Source organism: Hemiscyllium ocellatum, chromosome 2 (assembly GCF_020745735.1).
Source record: "Hemiscyllium ocellatum isolate sHemOce1 chromosome 2, sHemOce1.pat.X.cur, whole genome shotgun sequence".
NCBI lineage: Eukaryota > Metazoa > Chordata > Chondrichthyes > Orectolobiformes > Hemiscylliidae > Hemiscyllium > Hemiscyllium ocellatum.
In genome coordinates, this window is record NC_083402.1 from 85,731,428 (window position 1) to 85,749,917 (window position 18,490).

An 18,490-nucleotide genomic window follows, 5' to 3' on the forward strand; every position below is an offset into this window, starting at 1 on the left:
TTAACGAAAAACAAAGATTTCAATCTTGCTCTAAGTTATCAATCTAAACTATTACAAAATTAGTTATTACTATCAAGAGTTACTGATGAACAAGAGATTGAGAGTACAACTTGCTGCCAGAGGAAGTGCCAGAGGTTGCAATAATTACAACATTCAAAAGGCATCTGGATGGGTTTATAAATAGGAAAGGAATAGGTTAATTTAGGATATCTGGTCGACATTGGCAAGTTGGACCGAAGGGTCTGTTTCCATGCTGTAGATGTTGAGAATGATTGTAAAGTGAACAATTGTGAGGAAAAGCATAGAAACAAACAGTTACCAGAGCTGTAACCCAGGGTGACAGCATGTGTAAGAGATCAGCAGAGACGGGATGATCAAAATAAAAACACCACAACTGAGATCACAAGATTATACGGAGAAATCAAAAGCAGTGATATCATTAAACAAGAAATTAATTGAAATTTGGAAATATTTCTCAGAAGAGGAGAATGAGGAAAGTTTACAACTACCTTGGGAGAGACACACACAACTGACAGAAGAGCAAGTGCAGAACATCTTCAACTTCAGAATGATATCAGAATTAGAATCAGAATCAGAATTTAGTTCTTTGAGAAGGTGACCAAGGAAGTGGATGAGGGTAAAGCAGTAGATGTTGTGTATATGGATTTTAGTAAGGCGTTCGATAAGGTTCCCCATGGTAGGCTAATGCTAAAACTTCGGAGGTATGGCATTGAGGATACATTAGAGGTTTGGATTAGGAATTGGCTGGCTGGAAGGAGACAGAGGGTAGTAGTTGATGGATTATGTTCATCTTGGAGCGCAGTTACTAGCGGTGTACCACAAGGATCTGTTTTGGGACCATTGCTTTTTGTTATCTTTATAAATGATCTAGAGGAAGGACTTGAAAGCTGGGTAAGCAAGTTTGCGGATGACACAAAAGTCGGTGGAGTTGTGGATAGTGAGGAAGGAAGTGGTAGGTTACAGCGGGATATAGATAAGTTGCAGAGCTGGGCGGAAATGTGGCAAATGGAATTCAATGTAGCTAAGTGCGAAGTCGTTCACTTTGGTAGGAATAACAAGATGATGGATTACTGGGCTAATGGTAGGCTACTTGGTAGTGTGGATGAGCAGAGGGATCTTGGTGTCCATGTACACAGATCTCTGAAAGTTGCCACCCAGGTAAATAGTGCTGTGAGGAAGGCATATGGTGTACTGGGCTTTATTGGCAGAGGAATTGAGTTCCGGAGTCCTGAGGTCATGTTGCAGTTGTATAAGACTCTGGTGCGGCCTCATCTGGAGTATTGTGTGCAGTTTTGGTCGCCATACTATAGGAAGGATGTGGAAGCTTTAGAACGAGTGCAGAGGAGGTTTACCAGGATGTTGCCTGGAATGGTAGGAAAATCTTATGAGGAAAGGCTGAGGCACTTGGGGCTGTTCTCATTGGAGAAGAGAAGGTTTAGGGGAGATCTGATAGAAGTGTATAAGATGATTAGGGGTTTAGATAGGGTAGATACTAAGAACCTTTTACCGCTAATGGAGTCAGGTGTTACTAGGGGACATAGCTTTAAATTAAGGGGTGGTAGGTATAGGACAGATGTTAGGGGTAGATTCTTCACACAGCGGGTTGTGAGTTCATGGAATGCCCTGCCCGTATCAGTGGTGAACTCTCCTTCTTTATGGTCATTTAAGCGGGCATTGGATAGGCATTTGGAAGTTATTGGGCTAGTATAGGTTAGGTAGGATTCGGTCGGCGCAACATCGAGGGCCGAAGGGCCTGTACTGTGCTGTATCCTTCTATGTTCTAGACCAGGGAGATTGGTCAAAGCATCAGAAACTAACTCTGTGAATTAGAGACTTTAGACAAGATGTTTGGAAAGTAAGTTTAATGGGGATAAAGACTTGGTAGGAGATCTAAAGTAACAGATTTAAAGCATGATAATGATGATGATGATGATGCAAATAACATATTCAGAGTTAATGATTAAGTAAAGCTAGCTGGAAGCGAACAGATTCTCTAAGATAATTTGTGAGCAGATCAAGCTGAAAAAAAGAGTTCTTGCAGAAAGTTTCGTGAACATTATTTTGCATATATTTATATCCCAACCACACACAAACACTTCCCGCTCGCACCTGTACATGCCCTAGATAATATTTGGCCAGTGTTTCTTCTGCTCTCATTTTTTTAAACACTTGAGCTATAGGCAGAGATTGAACAAGCTGGGGTTGTTTTCCCTGGAGCATCAGAGGCTGAGGGGTGACCTTATAGAGGTTTATATAATCATGAGGGGAATAGATAGGGTAAATAGACAAAGTCTTTTCCCTGGGGGTGGGGGAGTCCAAAACTAGAATGCATAGGTTTAGGGTAAGAGGGGAAAGATATAAAAGAGACCTAAGGGGCAACCTTTTCACGCAGAAGGTGGTACGTGTATGGACTGAGCTGCCAGAGGAAGTGGTGGAGGCTGGTACAATTGCAACATTTAAAAAGGCATTTGGATGGGTATATGACTAGGAAGGGTTCAGAGTGATATGGGCCGGGTGCTGGCAAATGGTTATGATTTGGAGATGCTGGTGTTGGACTGGGGTGTACAAAGTTAAAAATCACACAACACTAGGTTATAGTCCGACAGATTTAACTGGAAGCACACTAGCTTTGGGGCGCTGCTCCTTCATCAAGTGGATTAGATTAGATTGGGATATCTGGTTGGCATGGACGAATTGGACCTAAGCATCTGCTTCTGTGTTGTACATCTCTACGACTCAATGACTCTTCTTTCTTGCTCCCACTTGCTCAGCTGAAATTGTGCAATGACATCAGACTTTCTCCCTCAAGCAGGCCTGAAGATGTAATTGCCCTTTTACTTATATCTTATGATCTTCTAAAACTTATCCTGTACACAGATTTCATTCAAGTGTGCAAAAATTGTTTCCAAATACAAAGAATCTGTTACCACTGGCATGAAAGTTGGAAATTCAAGTATTAAAGATAATAGGCAACAGGCCCAGCAGGGAGGTGGGAAGATTATTTTCTTGAATGCAGCAAATTGCTATGATCTAGAATATCCAATCTGAAAGGCTGGTTGAAGCCAATTCAATTGTAACTTTTGAAACAGAATCATATATATGTTTGAAAAGAAGATACTTGTTGGGCTTTTGAGAAGAGCTGGGGAGTGGAACTTACTCCATAGCCATTTCTACCAGCTAATGCAGACACATTGGGCAAAATGGCCTTCTTCATTGTTGAACAGCTATACAATTCTAGAACATTCACAAGTAACTAAGCAAGTTTCTCACTTTTAACACTCAAATCATGCTTGTTTTAATTTTTTTATTTCATTCATAAACATTATGTTAAATATTAGCAAGGTTTCACATTTTGTACCAAAAATGGCAAGATTCTACATTTGAAGGTAAGTCTGCATTCTTCTGAAGCCTTCACTGCTTGCACTTACATAGTGGCTTATGGAGTCCTTATCATCAACCTTCCTCTTTTTCACATCATTAGAATAATCAGGTCCATTCCTGCGCTTATCAGTGCCTCGCAGATTGTCGGGTACCAACAGGGAATTGCTCTGTGAAGACATAATAGCTGCTTTCAAACTAAAATTCCTTTCAATTTCCCTGTACAATTCTATGAATGTTTATGATACTAAACACAAATATATAGTATTTACAGAGTATCCAGTGACCTTAGCAATTTACCAATTGAAAGTATTAAAGAAGGATGTTTGTTTAAAGATGGAGATATTTCCTCCTCCTATTGAACCACCAAGACCACATTTTAAAATGTTTAAACTGCAGCACATACTGCTCATGACAAAATACTCATGGGTAGCAAGCATTTAACATTACTCATTAATTAAGATTTTACTACCTAAGCCCATAAAGTCTGACAGCTTATTTGCAGTAGCTTCTTGCCAAACACCAACTATTTAGGGGATTTTTTTCCATTTAAGTCTGTAGTTATATTGCCACTTTCCACTTCATAATAATGCAAACGTGGCGATACAAGTTGAGAACCAGATGACTAATTAAAGTAGAAGTGATAGTCCCAGCGGTGGGATTTCAAATCAGACTTTCAATTTGCAGGTGTACAGCAAGGCATCAAATTGATGTACATAATGATGCAATGCCAACAGGACTGGAAGAACCAAATCTAAGTGGCAACATAAATTCAATCTGTTCACTTGGTGAGCATAAAAAAGATGTACTGAATCTCTGAACAGTGCATGTAATAATAACTGTAGCCAAAATGTCTTCCCTACAATAACAAAACACAATGTAAAAACTGCTTTATTAATGATCTGGTATTAATACAAAGTCCTGCTGCCTTCCAAGTGTGAGAAACTCCAAGTTTACAGTATGAAATCTAGCCCCTTTGTCCTGGCAGCATACTCTGAAACTTAAAACAAAACTGGGTTTATTAGTCAGCTCTAGAATCAGTAAGCCAAGTTTAGCTATATAAGCATCCCATGCTGCAGTCAGTCATTCAGCTTGAATTGAAGCATATCTAAAGATAGTTTGGAGAATATAAAGATCGTGAAGAGAACTGTTTATATTAAAACCAACATCAAATTTTAATTTCATTTTGTCTATATTGGTCAAAGACATTTTACATCTGTCCGTTGACATGGCAATTTGAATGGTTACATGCTTCAATTTAACACACCCAGTTCCCATCTGCACTCCATGCAACAATGAGCCATTTGAAGTAGTTGGTTGGATTAGCACATTCAAGGGGCAATTTACTCAGTGATGTGTTAAAGGGTGTGACCAATGTAGAATAAAACATGTGAAAACCACCCTAAATGCTCAGATAGCTGTTATTTCAGGAAATGAAAACAAAAGCATAATGTAGAGTCACATGACATTTACTCTATTTGGAATGCATGGAGCTCTTATTTTCCCTTTTGTTCCTTGACTTTACTGAGTCAGTAAATGTAAGAGAAATTCATTAGTTGAAAAGAACAAGGTTCTCACGAACATGTGTGATACAAATTTTTAACTGCCAGACTCATGAAAGGCAATTAAAGCTTTCCCTTAACATTTAAAGCTACCAGTACAATTTTCCAGCATAGCTAAAGATGATATAGAGTTACAAGCACAAGAAACAAGATTGCCCAACACCTCAAGCCTCATTTTGTCAACTTCAAAAACCTTCCGCTTGCTTCAGCAAATCCTTCTCCGAGGCTAATGCTAAGCTGTCTATTATTGCTGGTCAGTCAAGCTAAAGAACAGTCAGAGGTCTCGCGTAAATTGTACAAAACCCCAATGAAATTTAATCCAGTGTAACCTCCCGTGTAACCTTTACTACTGGTTTCTAGCCAAAAGGCACAGTCTTCTGGAATCTTGACAACATTTCATTTCCACTGGTTAGTCTTCATATTGTGCCTTTAAAACTTAACTAGGCAATCGGTATGATATTGCTCATGAACTTCAACAGCCCAGAAAAATGCCTGTCCACACAAACAAAAGGGCAACTCATTTGAATTTAAACAATGCAACTACTGGTCTTTGTAGATTTCATGTAATTTACAGAGAATAATTGATGACTGGGAGCAATTACGTTGTACTAATCTAATTGAGGGGTTATAACTCTGCCCTTAACCACAAGATTGAAGCTTTAATGGTTTTGAACTGTCATCTGAATCAAACGATTACATTTCTGCTTTGAAATCATTCCAGGGCTTTTATTAAAAAAATTACAGGGAGGTTTTGTTCAGTTTTTATTGTGTTGACAGCATCTGACTTGGTTGGCAGATATTGATTGCCAAAACATTCACCCTCACTGAAGCCTGATGATGCTTACTGAAAGATTAATATTTGTGACAATACGCTAGTGTGGAATAATACGCTGTTAAGAATTGGCAAGTTCTATGGCCAGTATTTATAGTTTACCAACTGGAGCTGAAAGAACCCTTTTGTAATAAACCCTGATGATAAAATTCTATAGACCATCTCAAGGGGCAATGGAAGAGGAAGTGCTGTGCCTAAATGCACACTACAATTATCCTAACCCCCAATGACCACCCCTCCATTCTCAACATATTATAGGTTTTGAGCCTCAAAAAGTAGCAAAATAATTAATCTAGGGAAAACCTAAAGTGTGCTTTTGATGCAGCCCACAGATGCACCTTTTAACCATTTTTGTATATAGTTTATTAAGTGCTCTGGCATTTTATAGCACATTATGGCTTAGTACTTTATGAAGGATGCTTTAGGCCTATTTTGTTAATGTAACAACTTTGACCTTAGGATTAACAAGATTTAAAGACCAGTTTGTAAAATTCCCTCCAGTCTATCAAAATCATGCAGCTGTGACAGGTTTTGACTGCAACATCAACTTAATCTCCACGACCAGACATCTTCTCATTTCATGCTAGGTCAGAGTATTTTGGGGTAGGTCGAGCAATAATCCGATGGCATTAATTCCATTCATGATGTTAAATAGGCATAACTTCAAAATAATCACATAGCTCAGTGTCATTGAGCAAAGTACCACATAAAAGCCAGGCCATTATATTATATCGCTAATAACCTGACCAAAGTACTTAACTTGTTTTATTACTGAAAAGTGAGAAATGTTGCAGAAACTTTGCTTTGCACTCATCGGAACGAATACAACAAAGTCCAATTTCAAATGTTTCTTCAACATATCAAAAATATACACTGGGCAGGAAGTTAAGCCTCATTCCATCAAAACAAGTTTCTTGTTGAAACCTATGAAAATATTAATGCAGTAAATGCTATCCTCTGGCTTATTTTTTTTATGACTATGTGCAAGAACCCATTCGCTGCAAACAGAAGGAACATGTTTGAACCTTTTTTAACCTATAGTTCCCCATTGCTTTCTCTACTTTCCATTCAGAGTCAATTTACCTAAGAATCAACATTTTTCTCCTGTGCTGTAATTTGCTGTGATCGCTAGAAACTTGGTATTTGTCCTGACAAATGCAGTATGAAAAGATTCACCAACATGTCTCTCTTTTCAAAAATATTCATATTTTTAAACTTATAATTAAAATCTTGCACTGTTATGAAAGACAATGAATAGGTAAATTGTCTCCCTTTTTTCAGCATGTTATGGAAAGAAACTTCAGAGTGGTTCGGTGCAAAGGGATCAGGGTGTTCTTGTGTGTTTATCACAGAAAATTAATACGCAGGTACAGCAATTAATAAGGAAGGCAAATGGAATTTTGGCATTTGTACTCTATTCCTTCACCAATAAAAAGAGGGAAGTGTTGCTGCAACTGTACAAAGCATTAGTGAGATCACATACAGGTTTGGTCCCCTTACTTGAGAAAGGATGTAGTTGTATTGCAGGCAGTTCAAAGGAGGTTCACTAGATTGATTCCAGAGATATGGCACTTGTCTTATGAAGCGAGATTCAGCAGCTTAGGCCTATGCTCTCTGGAGTTTAGAGGAATGAGAGTAAATTCAGTTGTATATAAGATGCTAAAGGGGATTGACAAAATAGATGTGGAAAGGATATTTCCTCACGTGGGACAATGTAAACGGAGAAGTCAAAGTTTTAGAATAATGGGCAGCAGATTTAAAACAGATGAGAAAAATAATTTATTTCAGAGGGTTGTGAACCTGTGGAATTCACTTCCCAAGAGTGCGGTGGATGCTGGAACGCTGAATAAATTTGAGGAGATAGACAGATTTTAAATTAGTAATGGGTTGAGAAGCATGGACAGCGGGCAGTAGAATTGAGCCCGAGATGTGATCAACCATCATCATATTGAATGGCAGAACAGATTTGAAGGGCTGAATTGCCTACTCCTGCTCCTAGTTCTTATGCTCTAATGCTGTATTCTCTAATGGCATCATTACTTCTCAGTCTCTACATGGCCTCTAATTTGTCATGATGCATGTTAATATTGGATGAGCAGAATTTTTCTTCAGTTAGAATAGGAGGCAAACTAAAGCAGTAGTTTTCAGTCCCCAGCACAAACACAAACCCAGTCTCTTCTTGGTTACTGTCAGAGACCAAAACTTGAAGTGGGAGCCCCAATCCAAACCCATATCCCCTCCTTTGTGAAGACAGCCTCCTTTCTAAGATTGCCCATTTCTGGTCCTGTGTCAGCTCATCTCAAGCTAATACTCTACTCCATGTCACTGTTACCTTCAAACTCAACTATTAAATGCTGTCATGGCCAGTCTTCCACTGTTCACTCTTCAATGAGGTTGAGCTCATCCAAGATAATGCTGTCCACAGTCTAACCTGCATCATGTCACGTTCAACTATCAGCCTTGTTGCTTGCTAACCTACATTGGCTCCTACAATTTTCATCCTAAAGTTCCCATCAGCGCCTCTCCCTTCTCTCACAACAATTCCCACAACTCTCCTAGATCCATATACCCTTCCAGCTGATGTATGTGTACCCAAGTGTTCACTGCTCCACCTTTGCTGTCAAAGCCTCCACTGTTTATGCATCTAACCTTGGGATGGTCTTATTACACCTCTCCACTTTGAAGTTGTTCACATAAGAATCCCGCTGTCTTTGACCTGGCCTTTGGCACCTGTCTTAATACTTCTTTATGTGGTTCACTGTAAAATCTCAATCACATTGCTGCAAACAGCTTTGGAATGTCTTCTTTTGCTAAATTTGCTACTTAAAATGCAGATTGTTTTGATAATCCAAATTTCCAACCTGGGCTTTAAACTAAATTTTCTTCTCTTAGCAGTACAATATGCTTTTACCGTTCAAAAGGTTACTATGTCAATAGTTTGCACCAGAACAAACATATAGGACAATGAAGCTGAATATGGTTTATCAAAATATATAGGGAAACAAAATGTACATTCTTCTGAATAGCTCACAAAACTGACTGGAACACCTATCCTGCTGCACAAATACAAAACACAAGCATGTTTTTATAGCTCTGCATAACTCCAATGCAAAAACTAACTGTACCCACCTCATCCACAGTGTGTGCTCGTATTTTCTTGAAGGCACAGATTCACACTAGGACTAGGACTATACAGGCACAAGCTATCATTGACGGCTTGCCCTCAGCTTTCCCAGCATGGGAAGTATTACAACTGAATCTGATATTTCCGTCAAATAAGCTACAAATGCACCTTGGCATCACATGCCTCATCAGATAGCCAACTATAAATTTAGTACTTCTGTAGTTTGAGAAATTCCCAAGACTATATTCCAGCTTCCATTGTTTACACTATTAAGACAGGTCTCCCAATCTCAATGTACAACTGTGGTACATAAATATGGGAAGTCAGTGCAGAAGTATCAGACCCTGAAACCCAACCACAAAAACCCGAAATGCAGACACCATAAATGAACTAGCCTGTGATCTTTTTCCTGTTTTCCCACCTCTCCTAATAGCCCAAAGGCCAGTAGTGAATGCTTCGATATTTCTACCAACTGACATAAGCTCATGTGGAACTGACCAAGGATTAAATTGTCAACCATTCCCATGCACAGCCAAGTAATTCAGTTTTGTCAGCTAGACCCAATGGACAATATTATTTCCCTAAATCCAAGTGAGAAGGTTGAGGTTCAGCATTAAAACCCAAGTGGACATTTCAATGTTGTAGATTCGGAACGGTACTTTGTAAAGAGTGAATCAACTGAAGCTTCATCTGCAGATCCATGGCACCATTCTAAGTTTAGCCAATTCTCCTAGTACTCTGATCAACAATTCCCACTCAACCAGTTATTACTACTACTCCAATGTTAACTGTTCCAAAATGTGCTAAGGGCTCTCCTCTTTCTCCCTCTTTAGCCAAACCAATGTCGGGATCAATATTCTTGCAAAGCTGTTGGCTTTGCAGCACTGTCTAGGTTCTACATAGAACTTGACATAAACAAATGATTGTACAAAAAACAAAATAAAATTTTGTGCTTGTACACCTTTCCCACACCTCAGTGAGAGAACATAAAACTTTGCTGTACTGAGATCTCATTAGCTGATGTGCATAAGTAACAATAGCTAAATTTCACAATTTGTAGTCAAACCCATGCAACCATCCTTTGGTCTCTATGAAGAATGAGGTATTACATTTGTATTAGTTAATAACTTTTAATTTTGTACACCTTGGTCAGTGGATACCTCTCTCTAGTAAGATCCTAGAAAATAGAACCTAAATTTCTACGCAACGTTTGATTGTAGAAAATAAGAGGTTAGGGGTAGAGAGTAATAGATGGATGATGGCCAGTTAACATGAGACAGAGAGTAGGCACAAGTGAATCATTTTCTGGTTGGCATGATGTAATGTAGCATACCACAGGGATCAATGCTAGAGCCTCAATTTTTTACAATTTATGTGAATGAATTGGGTAAAGAGACCAAAAGTTTGATAGCTACGTTTGCTGAGAACACAAAGAGGGGTCGGGAAATAAGTTGAAAAAAGGACATAAGGGGCCAACAAATGGATAGAAATAAGTTTAATAAGTGGATAAATATCTAGCAACTGTAATATGTGGGAAAATTTGTTAGTTTGACTGGGAAGAATAAAATTAAAGGATATTATTTAAATGGTGAGAGATTGCAGAGCTCTAAAATACAGAGGGATCTGTATATCCAAGTGCATGAATTGTAAAAGCTTAGTATGCAGATAAAGCAAGTAATTAGGAAAAGTAATAGAATATGATTGATTATGGAAAGGGAAACTGAACATAAAATTAATAAGCTGAAAATGTGTTGCTGGAAAAGCGCAGCAGGTCAGGCAGCATCAGGAATCATTCCTGATGAAGGGCTTATGCCCGAAACGTCGAATTTCCTGTTCTTTGGATGCTGCCTGACCTGCTGCGCTTTTCCAGCAACACATTTTCAGCTCTGATCTCCAGCATCTGCAGACCTCACTTTCTCCTATAAAATTAATAAGGTTGTGTTTCAGCTGGACAGGATACTGGTTAGATGGGATCTTAAATACTTTGAATTGGATTGTTCTCCTTACAATAATAGATGTAAATGTTACGAAAGCAGTTCAGAGAAGGTGTAGTAGACTAATACCTGGAATGGACAGGTTACTTTAAAGAGAAAAGGGTTTGACAGCTTGGCTTGTATCCACTGGAGTTTAGAAGTGCAAAAGGTAACTCACCTGAATCATGTAAGGTCTGTGGCATCTTCACAGGGTTGATGTGGAAAATTCAAAAACTAGAAGCTACTGTTTAAAAATAAGGGGTCGCCCTTAACCTATTGCAATTAGGGATTAGGTTAAACAGTTCTCTCAGAGGATCAGGAGTCTTTAGAACCCTCTTCCTGAAAAGGCAATGGAAGAAGTCTGTGAATCTTTTTAAAACAGTTGGAGGTAGATTTTTACGAACGATGGGGTGAATGGCAATTGTGGATAAGTGGAAATTGGAGTCATCAGATCTTCCACACCTTATTGAATAACAGAACTGACTGGAATGGCCTAGTAGCCTACTCCTGCTCCTGCTCTATCAGCTGATCGGTTTATGAAATTATGATCAATAGTGCACAACAGTGCCATGTGAGATTACCGACACAGATCAATTGGTAAAAATTAGTTTAATTTTTGAACTTGACAGCAACTCCCAATTATATTCACGAGATATCTTAGAGACAGTAGAAAAGAATTTTTTTCACAGCATCAGTTGGATTGGTTTCAAACATAGGCCTCAAGTGAACGATTCAAATTATCACTGTTCTACACAGTTCCAATGGTGAAAGATTGACTTGAAACTGAAGTGAAACTAGTTACTTAGTTACAGCTAAAGCAAACTTCTGAACCAAATCCCCAAAATACATGCATCCTTCGTCACTCCATACAGTGAGCATTCACAATATGCACATTTTAAAATAACATCGAGTTTCCAGTAAGTCAATGCACTGACACTGAACAATAACTTTGCTGGGAAATGATACTAATGGTAATTGTATGAATTGGATCTGCTGTTACAAGTTACTGAAAGCAAGAGTAATAATGCCACTGAGTGGCCAAGGAACCCTCCAACCACACAAGATGAATGTAGATTTCTACAGCTTCCTCATTTCTCCTCCCCACCCTATCTCAGTCCCAACCCGCGGATTCAGCACCTCCCTCTTGACCTGCAATCTTCTTCATGATCTCTCCGGCCTATCACCCTCACCTCCTTCCACCTATCGTATTCCCAGCGCCCCTCCCCCAAATTCCCTCCCCCCTACCTTTTATTTCAGCCCGCTAGGCACACCAGCCTCATTCCTGAAGATGGGCTTATGCCCGAAACGTCGATTCTCCTGCTCCTCGGATGCTGCCTGATCTGCTGTGTTTTTCCAGCATCACATTTTTCAACTCTGGTCTCCAAGCATCTGCAGTCCTCACTTTCTCCTAATCTGGTCCCATATCCCTCTAAACCCTTTCTATTCATATACCCATCTACATGCTTTTTAAAACCAGTCTCCACCACTTTGTCTGGCAGCTCATTCCACACACGCACCATTTTCTCCATGAAAATGTTGGGTCCCTTTTATATCTTTCCCCTCTCACCATAAACCTATGCTCTCTAGTTCTGGATTCACCCAGGAAAAGACTTTGTCTATTTATCCTATCCATGCCCCTCATGATTTTACAAACCTCTATAAGGTCACCCCTCAAGTTCAGACACTCCAGGGAAAACAGCCCCAGCCTATTCAACCTCTCTCTATAGCTCAAACCCTCCAAGCCTGGCTACATCCTTGTAAATCTTTTCCGAACCCTTTCAAGGTTCCCAAAATTCTTCCAATAGAAGGAACACTAGAATTGCACACAATATTCCAAAAGTGGCTAGAATGAGAGAAAACCATGAAAAGAAAAGAACAAATTGATAAATAACGTGTTAAACATAAAATAAACATAAATCTTTGATTTTAAAAATCTCTGATACTTAAACCTGAAGGAACGAGTCTCTACATTTGAAAATGGGTATCTCTTAGTGCCAGAGAAGTTTTAATTACTTCCAGTTAAGCTACCATTTATTTAGAAGCGTACTTGGACTGGAATAAATGAAGCTTAATAATATTCTGTGGTGAGTAGTTCATATGCAACTTCAAAAACAGTAACCTCAAATTATTCAGTATGTTTCAAAAGTGAGACAGAGAACATAACACGATTTGCAAAAAGCCAACGCAGCTCAGTACATCTGGGACATCACCTTTTGAATCTAACTGTACATCTGAGTGGCTATACCATTTGTACATAAATTAAGCCTCACAGTTTGACAGCAAATTATGCTCCAATAAACAGCATACTGGTTCTGACAAATAAATTAATTTGCTAAATACTCCAACATAAAACTATCACTGCATCAGCCATAACCTAATGGAATAATCTAACTGAATACCAAACACTAACCAAGAGAAGATTGAATAGAGCATATCTTACATTCCCCAGACTGGACCTAGATAAGCACACTCCTCTAATTTAGATAGACTGAAAAAAAAAAACGAGAATTGACCTTCTAAATCCTTCGGTTTTTTTCATATATTTCATGCTGCTTCAAGAAACAACCGACTCCAAAAAGAAAATGGTTTTTGGCTTATTCTACTCTTTTTTTTAAAAATGGTAGTTCTACCATTTACACTGAGCTTTCTCAATGGATGGCCCTTTGAGGCAAATACATCAAAATTATAATCTATCTTGCTTTTTACATTTTACTTGTGCATTATTTATGATCATTTAGGATGTAGGTTTGCTCGCTGAGCTGTAGGTTTGATATCCAGACGTTTCATTACCTGGCTAGGTAACATCAACAGTGGCAACCTCCAAGTGAAGCAAAGCTGTTGTCTCCTGCTTTCTTTCTCCTGGATGGGGTTCGTGGTGATGTCATTTCCTGTTCGTTTTCTGAGGGGTTGATAGATGGCATCTAGAGATATATGCTTGTTTATGGCGTTGTGGTTGGAGTGCCAGGCCTCTAGGAATTCTCTGACATGTCTTTGCTTAGCCTGTCCCAGGATAGATGTGCTGTCCCAGTCGAAATGGTGTTTTTTTTTCATCCGTGTGTAGGGCTATGAGGGAGAGGGGGTCGTGTCTTTTTGTGGCTAACTGGTGTTCATGTATCTTGGTGGTTACCTTTCTTCCTGTTTGTCCTACGTAGTGCTTGTGGCAGTCCTTGCATGGAATTTTATAGATGACGTTGGTTTTGTCCATGGGTTGTACTGGGTCTTAAGTTTGTTAGTTTTTGTTTGAGTGTTGGTGATCAAAGTTTGTGAGAAGATTTGTAGCTCGGGTGCTCGTTGTTGTGGTTCTGTTCGCCGAGGTGGGAGCTTTTGTTGCAAACGTTTCATCCCCTGAGCAAAACCAACGTAGTGTACAAAATCCTATGCAAGGACTGCACAAAACACTACATAGGACAAACAGGAAGACAGCTAACAACCCGCATCCATGAACACCAACTAGCCATAAAACGACATGACCAGCTATCCTTAGTAGCCATACACTCAGATGACAAACAACATGAATTTCGATTGGGACAACACCACTATTATAGGGCAAGCCAAACAGAGAACAGCCAGGGAATTCCTAGAGGCATGGCACTCATCCACAAATTCTATCAACAGACACATCAACCTAGACCCTATATACCGGCCACTGCAGCGGACAACAACTGACAACCGGAAGCGGCAGATTCAAACCACTATAAATGCCGGAGGAATCAGCACAGAAACGCTGCACAGGAGGCTCCCAAGCACTAGAAAGGGGACGAAACGTTTGCAACAAAAACTCCCAGCTCGGCGAACAGAACCACAACAGAGTGTTGGTGAGTTTGTGTGCTACTAGGATTCCGAGGGGTCTCAGTAGTCTGGCTGTCATATCGACTGGGACAACACATCTATCCTGGGACAGGCTAAGCAAAGACATGCCAGAGAATTCCTCGAGGCCTGGCACTCCAATCACAATGCCATAAACAAGCACATAGATCTAGATGCCATCTATCAATCCCTCAGAAAATGAACAGGAAATGACATCACCACAAATCCCAGGAACCCCATCCAGGAAAAAGATATAAATAGAAAGCAGGAGACAACAGCTTCACTTCACTTGGAGGTCGCCACTGACGATGTTACCTAGCCAGGTAATGAAACGTCTGGATATCAAACCTACAGCTCAGCGAGCAAACTTACACCCTAAACCTCAACCTGAGCTACAAACCTTCACAAACCTTGCGATTTATGATCATATAAAGTTTGAAAGAAATAAATGTCAAACATTATTCCAAAAACTGATTCTGTTATGATGTGCCATCTGAAATGCCAAATAAATTAAATTAGGACCAAAATTTGAAGATTTTTCAATTTTCTCTTGTTTGATTGCTTTTTTAAAGATGAATGCTTATGGCTGCAAAATTTCTCCCTTCAAAGCTTAAAACCTGTACTGTATTACAAAATGCATAATCCTTATCCACATGACTGCAGAATCTAAAAGGCAAGGCATTGCATATTGAAGTTCCAATCTTAGCCTTGCCTCAAAATGGTTAATGTACCATTTAGTTATTTCAAAAGCTCAACTTTTCTCAAACTGAGGGAACTGAGGAAGGGAGCCTTTGCTAGGTGCCTCCAAATGCAGCAAGTTACACTGGTTCTATAATGTTGGGTCTTGCTATACCATGCATACAACTCTGCACCAAACAAGGAATTGCTGTTTTGTAGCACATACCCACAATAAAAATAACAGAATACAACAAGGACAATGTTACCAGATCAGGAGCACCAGCATTTGTACATTTCCTCTAAGTCATACACCATCCTGATACAGAATCATATGATCATTTCTTTGCTGTCGCTAGTTCAAAATGCTGGAACTCCCTCCCTAACAGCACTGTAGGTCAACACACACTGCAAGGATTGTAGTGATTCATGTGCACCTTCTCAAGAACAATATATCTTGCCTGGTCAGTAATGCCCACATCCCATAAATGAATATGAAAAAAATGCCACATGGCTCCAGGGATGGTGCATGAGGGAGGGTTTCAGACACCTGGATAATTGGGCCTTATTCTGGGGTAAATGGGACCTCTCCAAACAGGATGGTCTATACCTGAACCAGAGGAGTACCAATATCATGGGGGAGGGGAGGCGCATATTTGCTAATGATCTTTGGGAGGGTTTAAACTAATTCAGCAGGGGGATAGGAACCTAAATTGTAGTTCTAGTGTCCAGGAGGTTGAGAGTAGGGAGGTCAGAAAGTCGCAAGAGTTCATCAGCAAGCAGGAAGGTGGTTTGAAGTGTCAACTCCAACACTAGGAGCATCCAAAATAAGGTGGGTGAACTTGCAGCATGGGTTGGTAGCTGGAACTTAGATGCTGTTGCCATTTCAAAGACATGGATAAAGCAAGGACTAGAATGGTTGTTGCAAGTTCCGGGATTTAGATGTTTCAGTAAGAACAGAGAAAATGGTAAAAGACGGGATGGTGTGGCATTGTTAATCAAGCACAGTATTACAGTAGCAGAAAGCACATTTGATGACTCATCCACTGAGGTAGTACAGGTTGAGGTTAGAAACAGAAAAGGAGGTCACCCTGTTGAGAGTTTTCTCTAGGCCTCCAAATAGTTCCAGAGATGTAGGGGAAAGGATAGCAAAGATATTTCTGGAAAGGAGCCAGAGTAACAGGGTAGTTGTTATGGGGGACTATAACTTTCCAAATATTGACTGGAAATACTATCGTTTGACTTTAGAGGAGTCAGTTTTTGTCCTGTGTGCGCGCGGGAGGGTTTCCTGACAGTATTTAGACAGGCCAACAAGGGGCAAAGCCACATTGGATTTGGTACTGTGTAATGAACCTGGCCAGGTGTTAGATTTGGAGATAGGTAAGCACTTTGGTCATAGTGACCACAATTCGGTTATGTTTACTTTAGTGATGTAATGGGATAGTATATAACACAGGGCAAGAGTTATTGCTGGGCAAGAGGCAATTACGATGCGAATAGGCAAGATTTAGGATGCATAGGATAAGGAAGGAAACTGCAGGGGATGGGCACAATTGAAATATGGAGCTTATTCAAGAAACAGCTAGTGCGTGGCCTTGATAAGTTAGTACCTGTCAGGCAAGGAGAAAGTAGTCATGTGAAGGAGCTGTGGTTTAGTAAAGAAGTTGAATTCTTCTCAAGACGACGACGAAGGTTCTGTTAGGATGACACGTGAAGGCTCAGTTAGGGCACTTGAATGTTACAAGTTAGCCAAGAAAGACCTGAAGGGAGAGCTAAGAGGAGTCAGGAGGGAATGTGAGAAATCATTGGCAGGTAGGATCAAGGAAAACCCCTAAAGCTTACTATAGGTGTATCAGGAATAAAAGGACAACTAGAGAAAGATTAGGTCCAATCAAGGATAATAGTGGGAAGCTGTGCATGGAGTCCAAGGAGTTAGAGGAAGCACTAAATTTTTTTTTGTCAGTATTCACACTAGAAAAAGATAATGTTGTCGAGGAGAATACGGAGATACAGACTACTAGAATAGATGGGATTGAGGTTCACAAGGAGGTGATGTTAGCAATTCTGGAAAGTATGAAAATAGTTAAGTCCCCTGGGGTAGATGGAATATATCCTAGGATTCTCTGGAAACCCAGGGAGGAGATTGCAGAGTCTTTGACTTTGATCTTTATGTCGTCATTGTCTACAGAAATAGTGCCAGAAGACTGGAGCATAGCAAATATTGTCCGTTTGTTCAAGAAGGGTAATTATACACCAGTGAGCCTTACTTCGGTTATGGGTAAAGAGTTGGAAACGGTTACAAGAGATTTACAATCTCTAGAGAGGAATAAGTTGATCAGGGATAGTCAATACGGTTTTGTGAAGGGTAGGTCGTGCCTCACAAACCTTATTGAGTTCTTTGAAATGGTGACCAAACAGGTGGATGAGGGTAAAACAGGTTGATGTGGTATATATGGATTTCAGTATGGTGTTTGATAAGGTTCCCCGTGGTAGACTATTGCACAAAATAGAACGGCATGGGATTGAGGGTGATTTAGCTAGGAACAGAAATTGGCTAGTTGAAAGAAGACAGAGGATGGTGGGTGATAGGAAATGTTCATCCTGGAGTTGTTACTAGTGGTGTATCGCAAGGATCTGTTTTGTGTTCACTGTTGTTTGTCATTGTTATAAATGACCTAGGTGAGGGCATAGAAGGATGTGTTAGTAAATATGTGGATGACACTAAGGTCAGTGGAGTTGTAGATAGTGAAGGATATTGCAGATTACAGAGGGACATACATAAGCTGCACAGCTGAGCTGAGAGGTGGCAAATGGAATTTTAATGCAGAACAATGTGGGGTCATTCACTTGGGAAGGAGCAACAGTACTGGGCTAATAGTAAGATTCTTGGTGGTGTAGATGAGCAGAGAGATCTCGATGTCCATGTACACAGATCCCTGAAAGTTGCCACCCACGTTAATAAGAATTCTTAAGAAGGCACACAGTGTGTTAGTTTTTATTGGTAGAGGGATTGGGTTTCAGACCCACAAGATCATGCTGCAGTCGTACAAAGCTCTGGTGCTGCTGCACTCAGAGTATTGTGTACAGTTCTGCACACTGCATTATAGGAAGGATGTGG

General features: G+C 39.9%; 1 protein-coding gene across 2 annotated transcripts in view; it reads right to left on the reverse strand.

The window, feature by feature from the left end:
- LOC132823933 (transducin-like enhancer protein 1) overlaps positions 1-18,490 on the reverse strand; it is a 123,919-nt gene that overhangs the window by 35,794 nt on the left and 69,635 nt on the right. For both annotated transcript variants that reach the window (XM_060838071.1, XM_060838060.1), the window contains exon 9: positions 3,450-3,569. In XM_060838071.1, the coding sequence (XP_060694054.1) occupies positions 3,450-3,569 (120 nt within the window). The remainder of the gene's footprint in view (positions 1-3,449; positions 3,570-18,490) is intronic.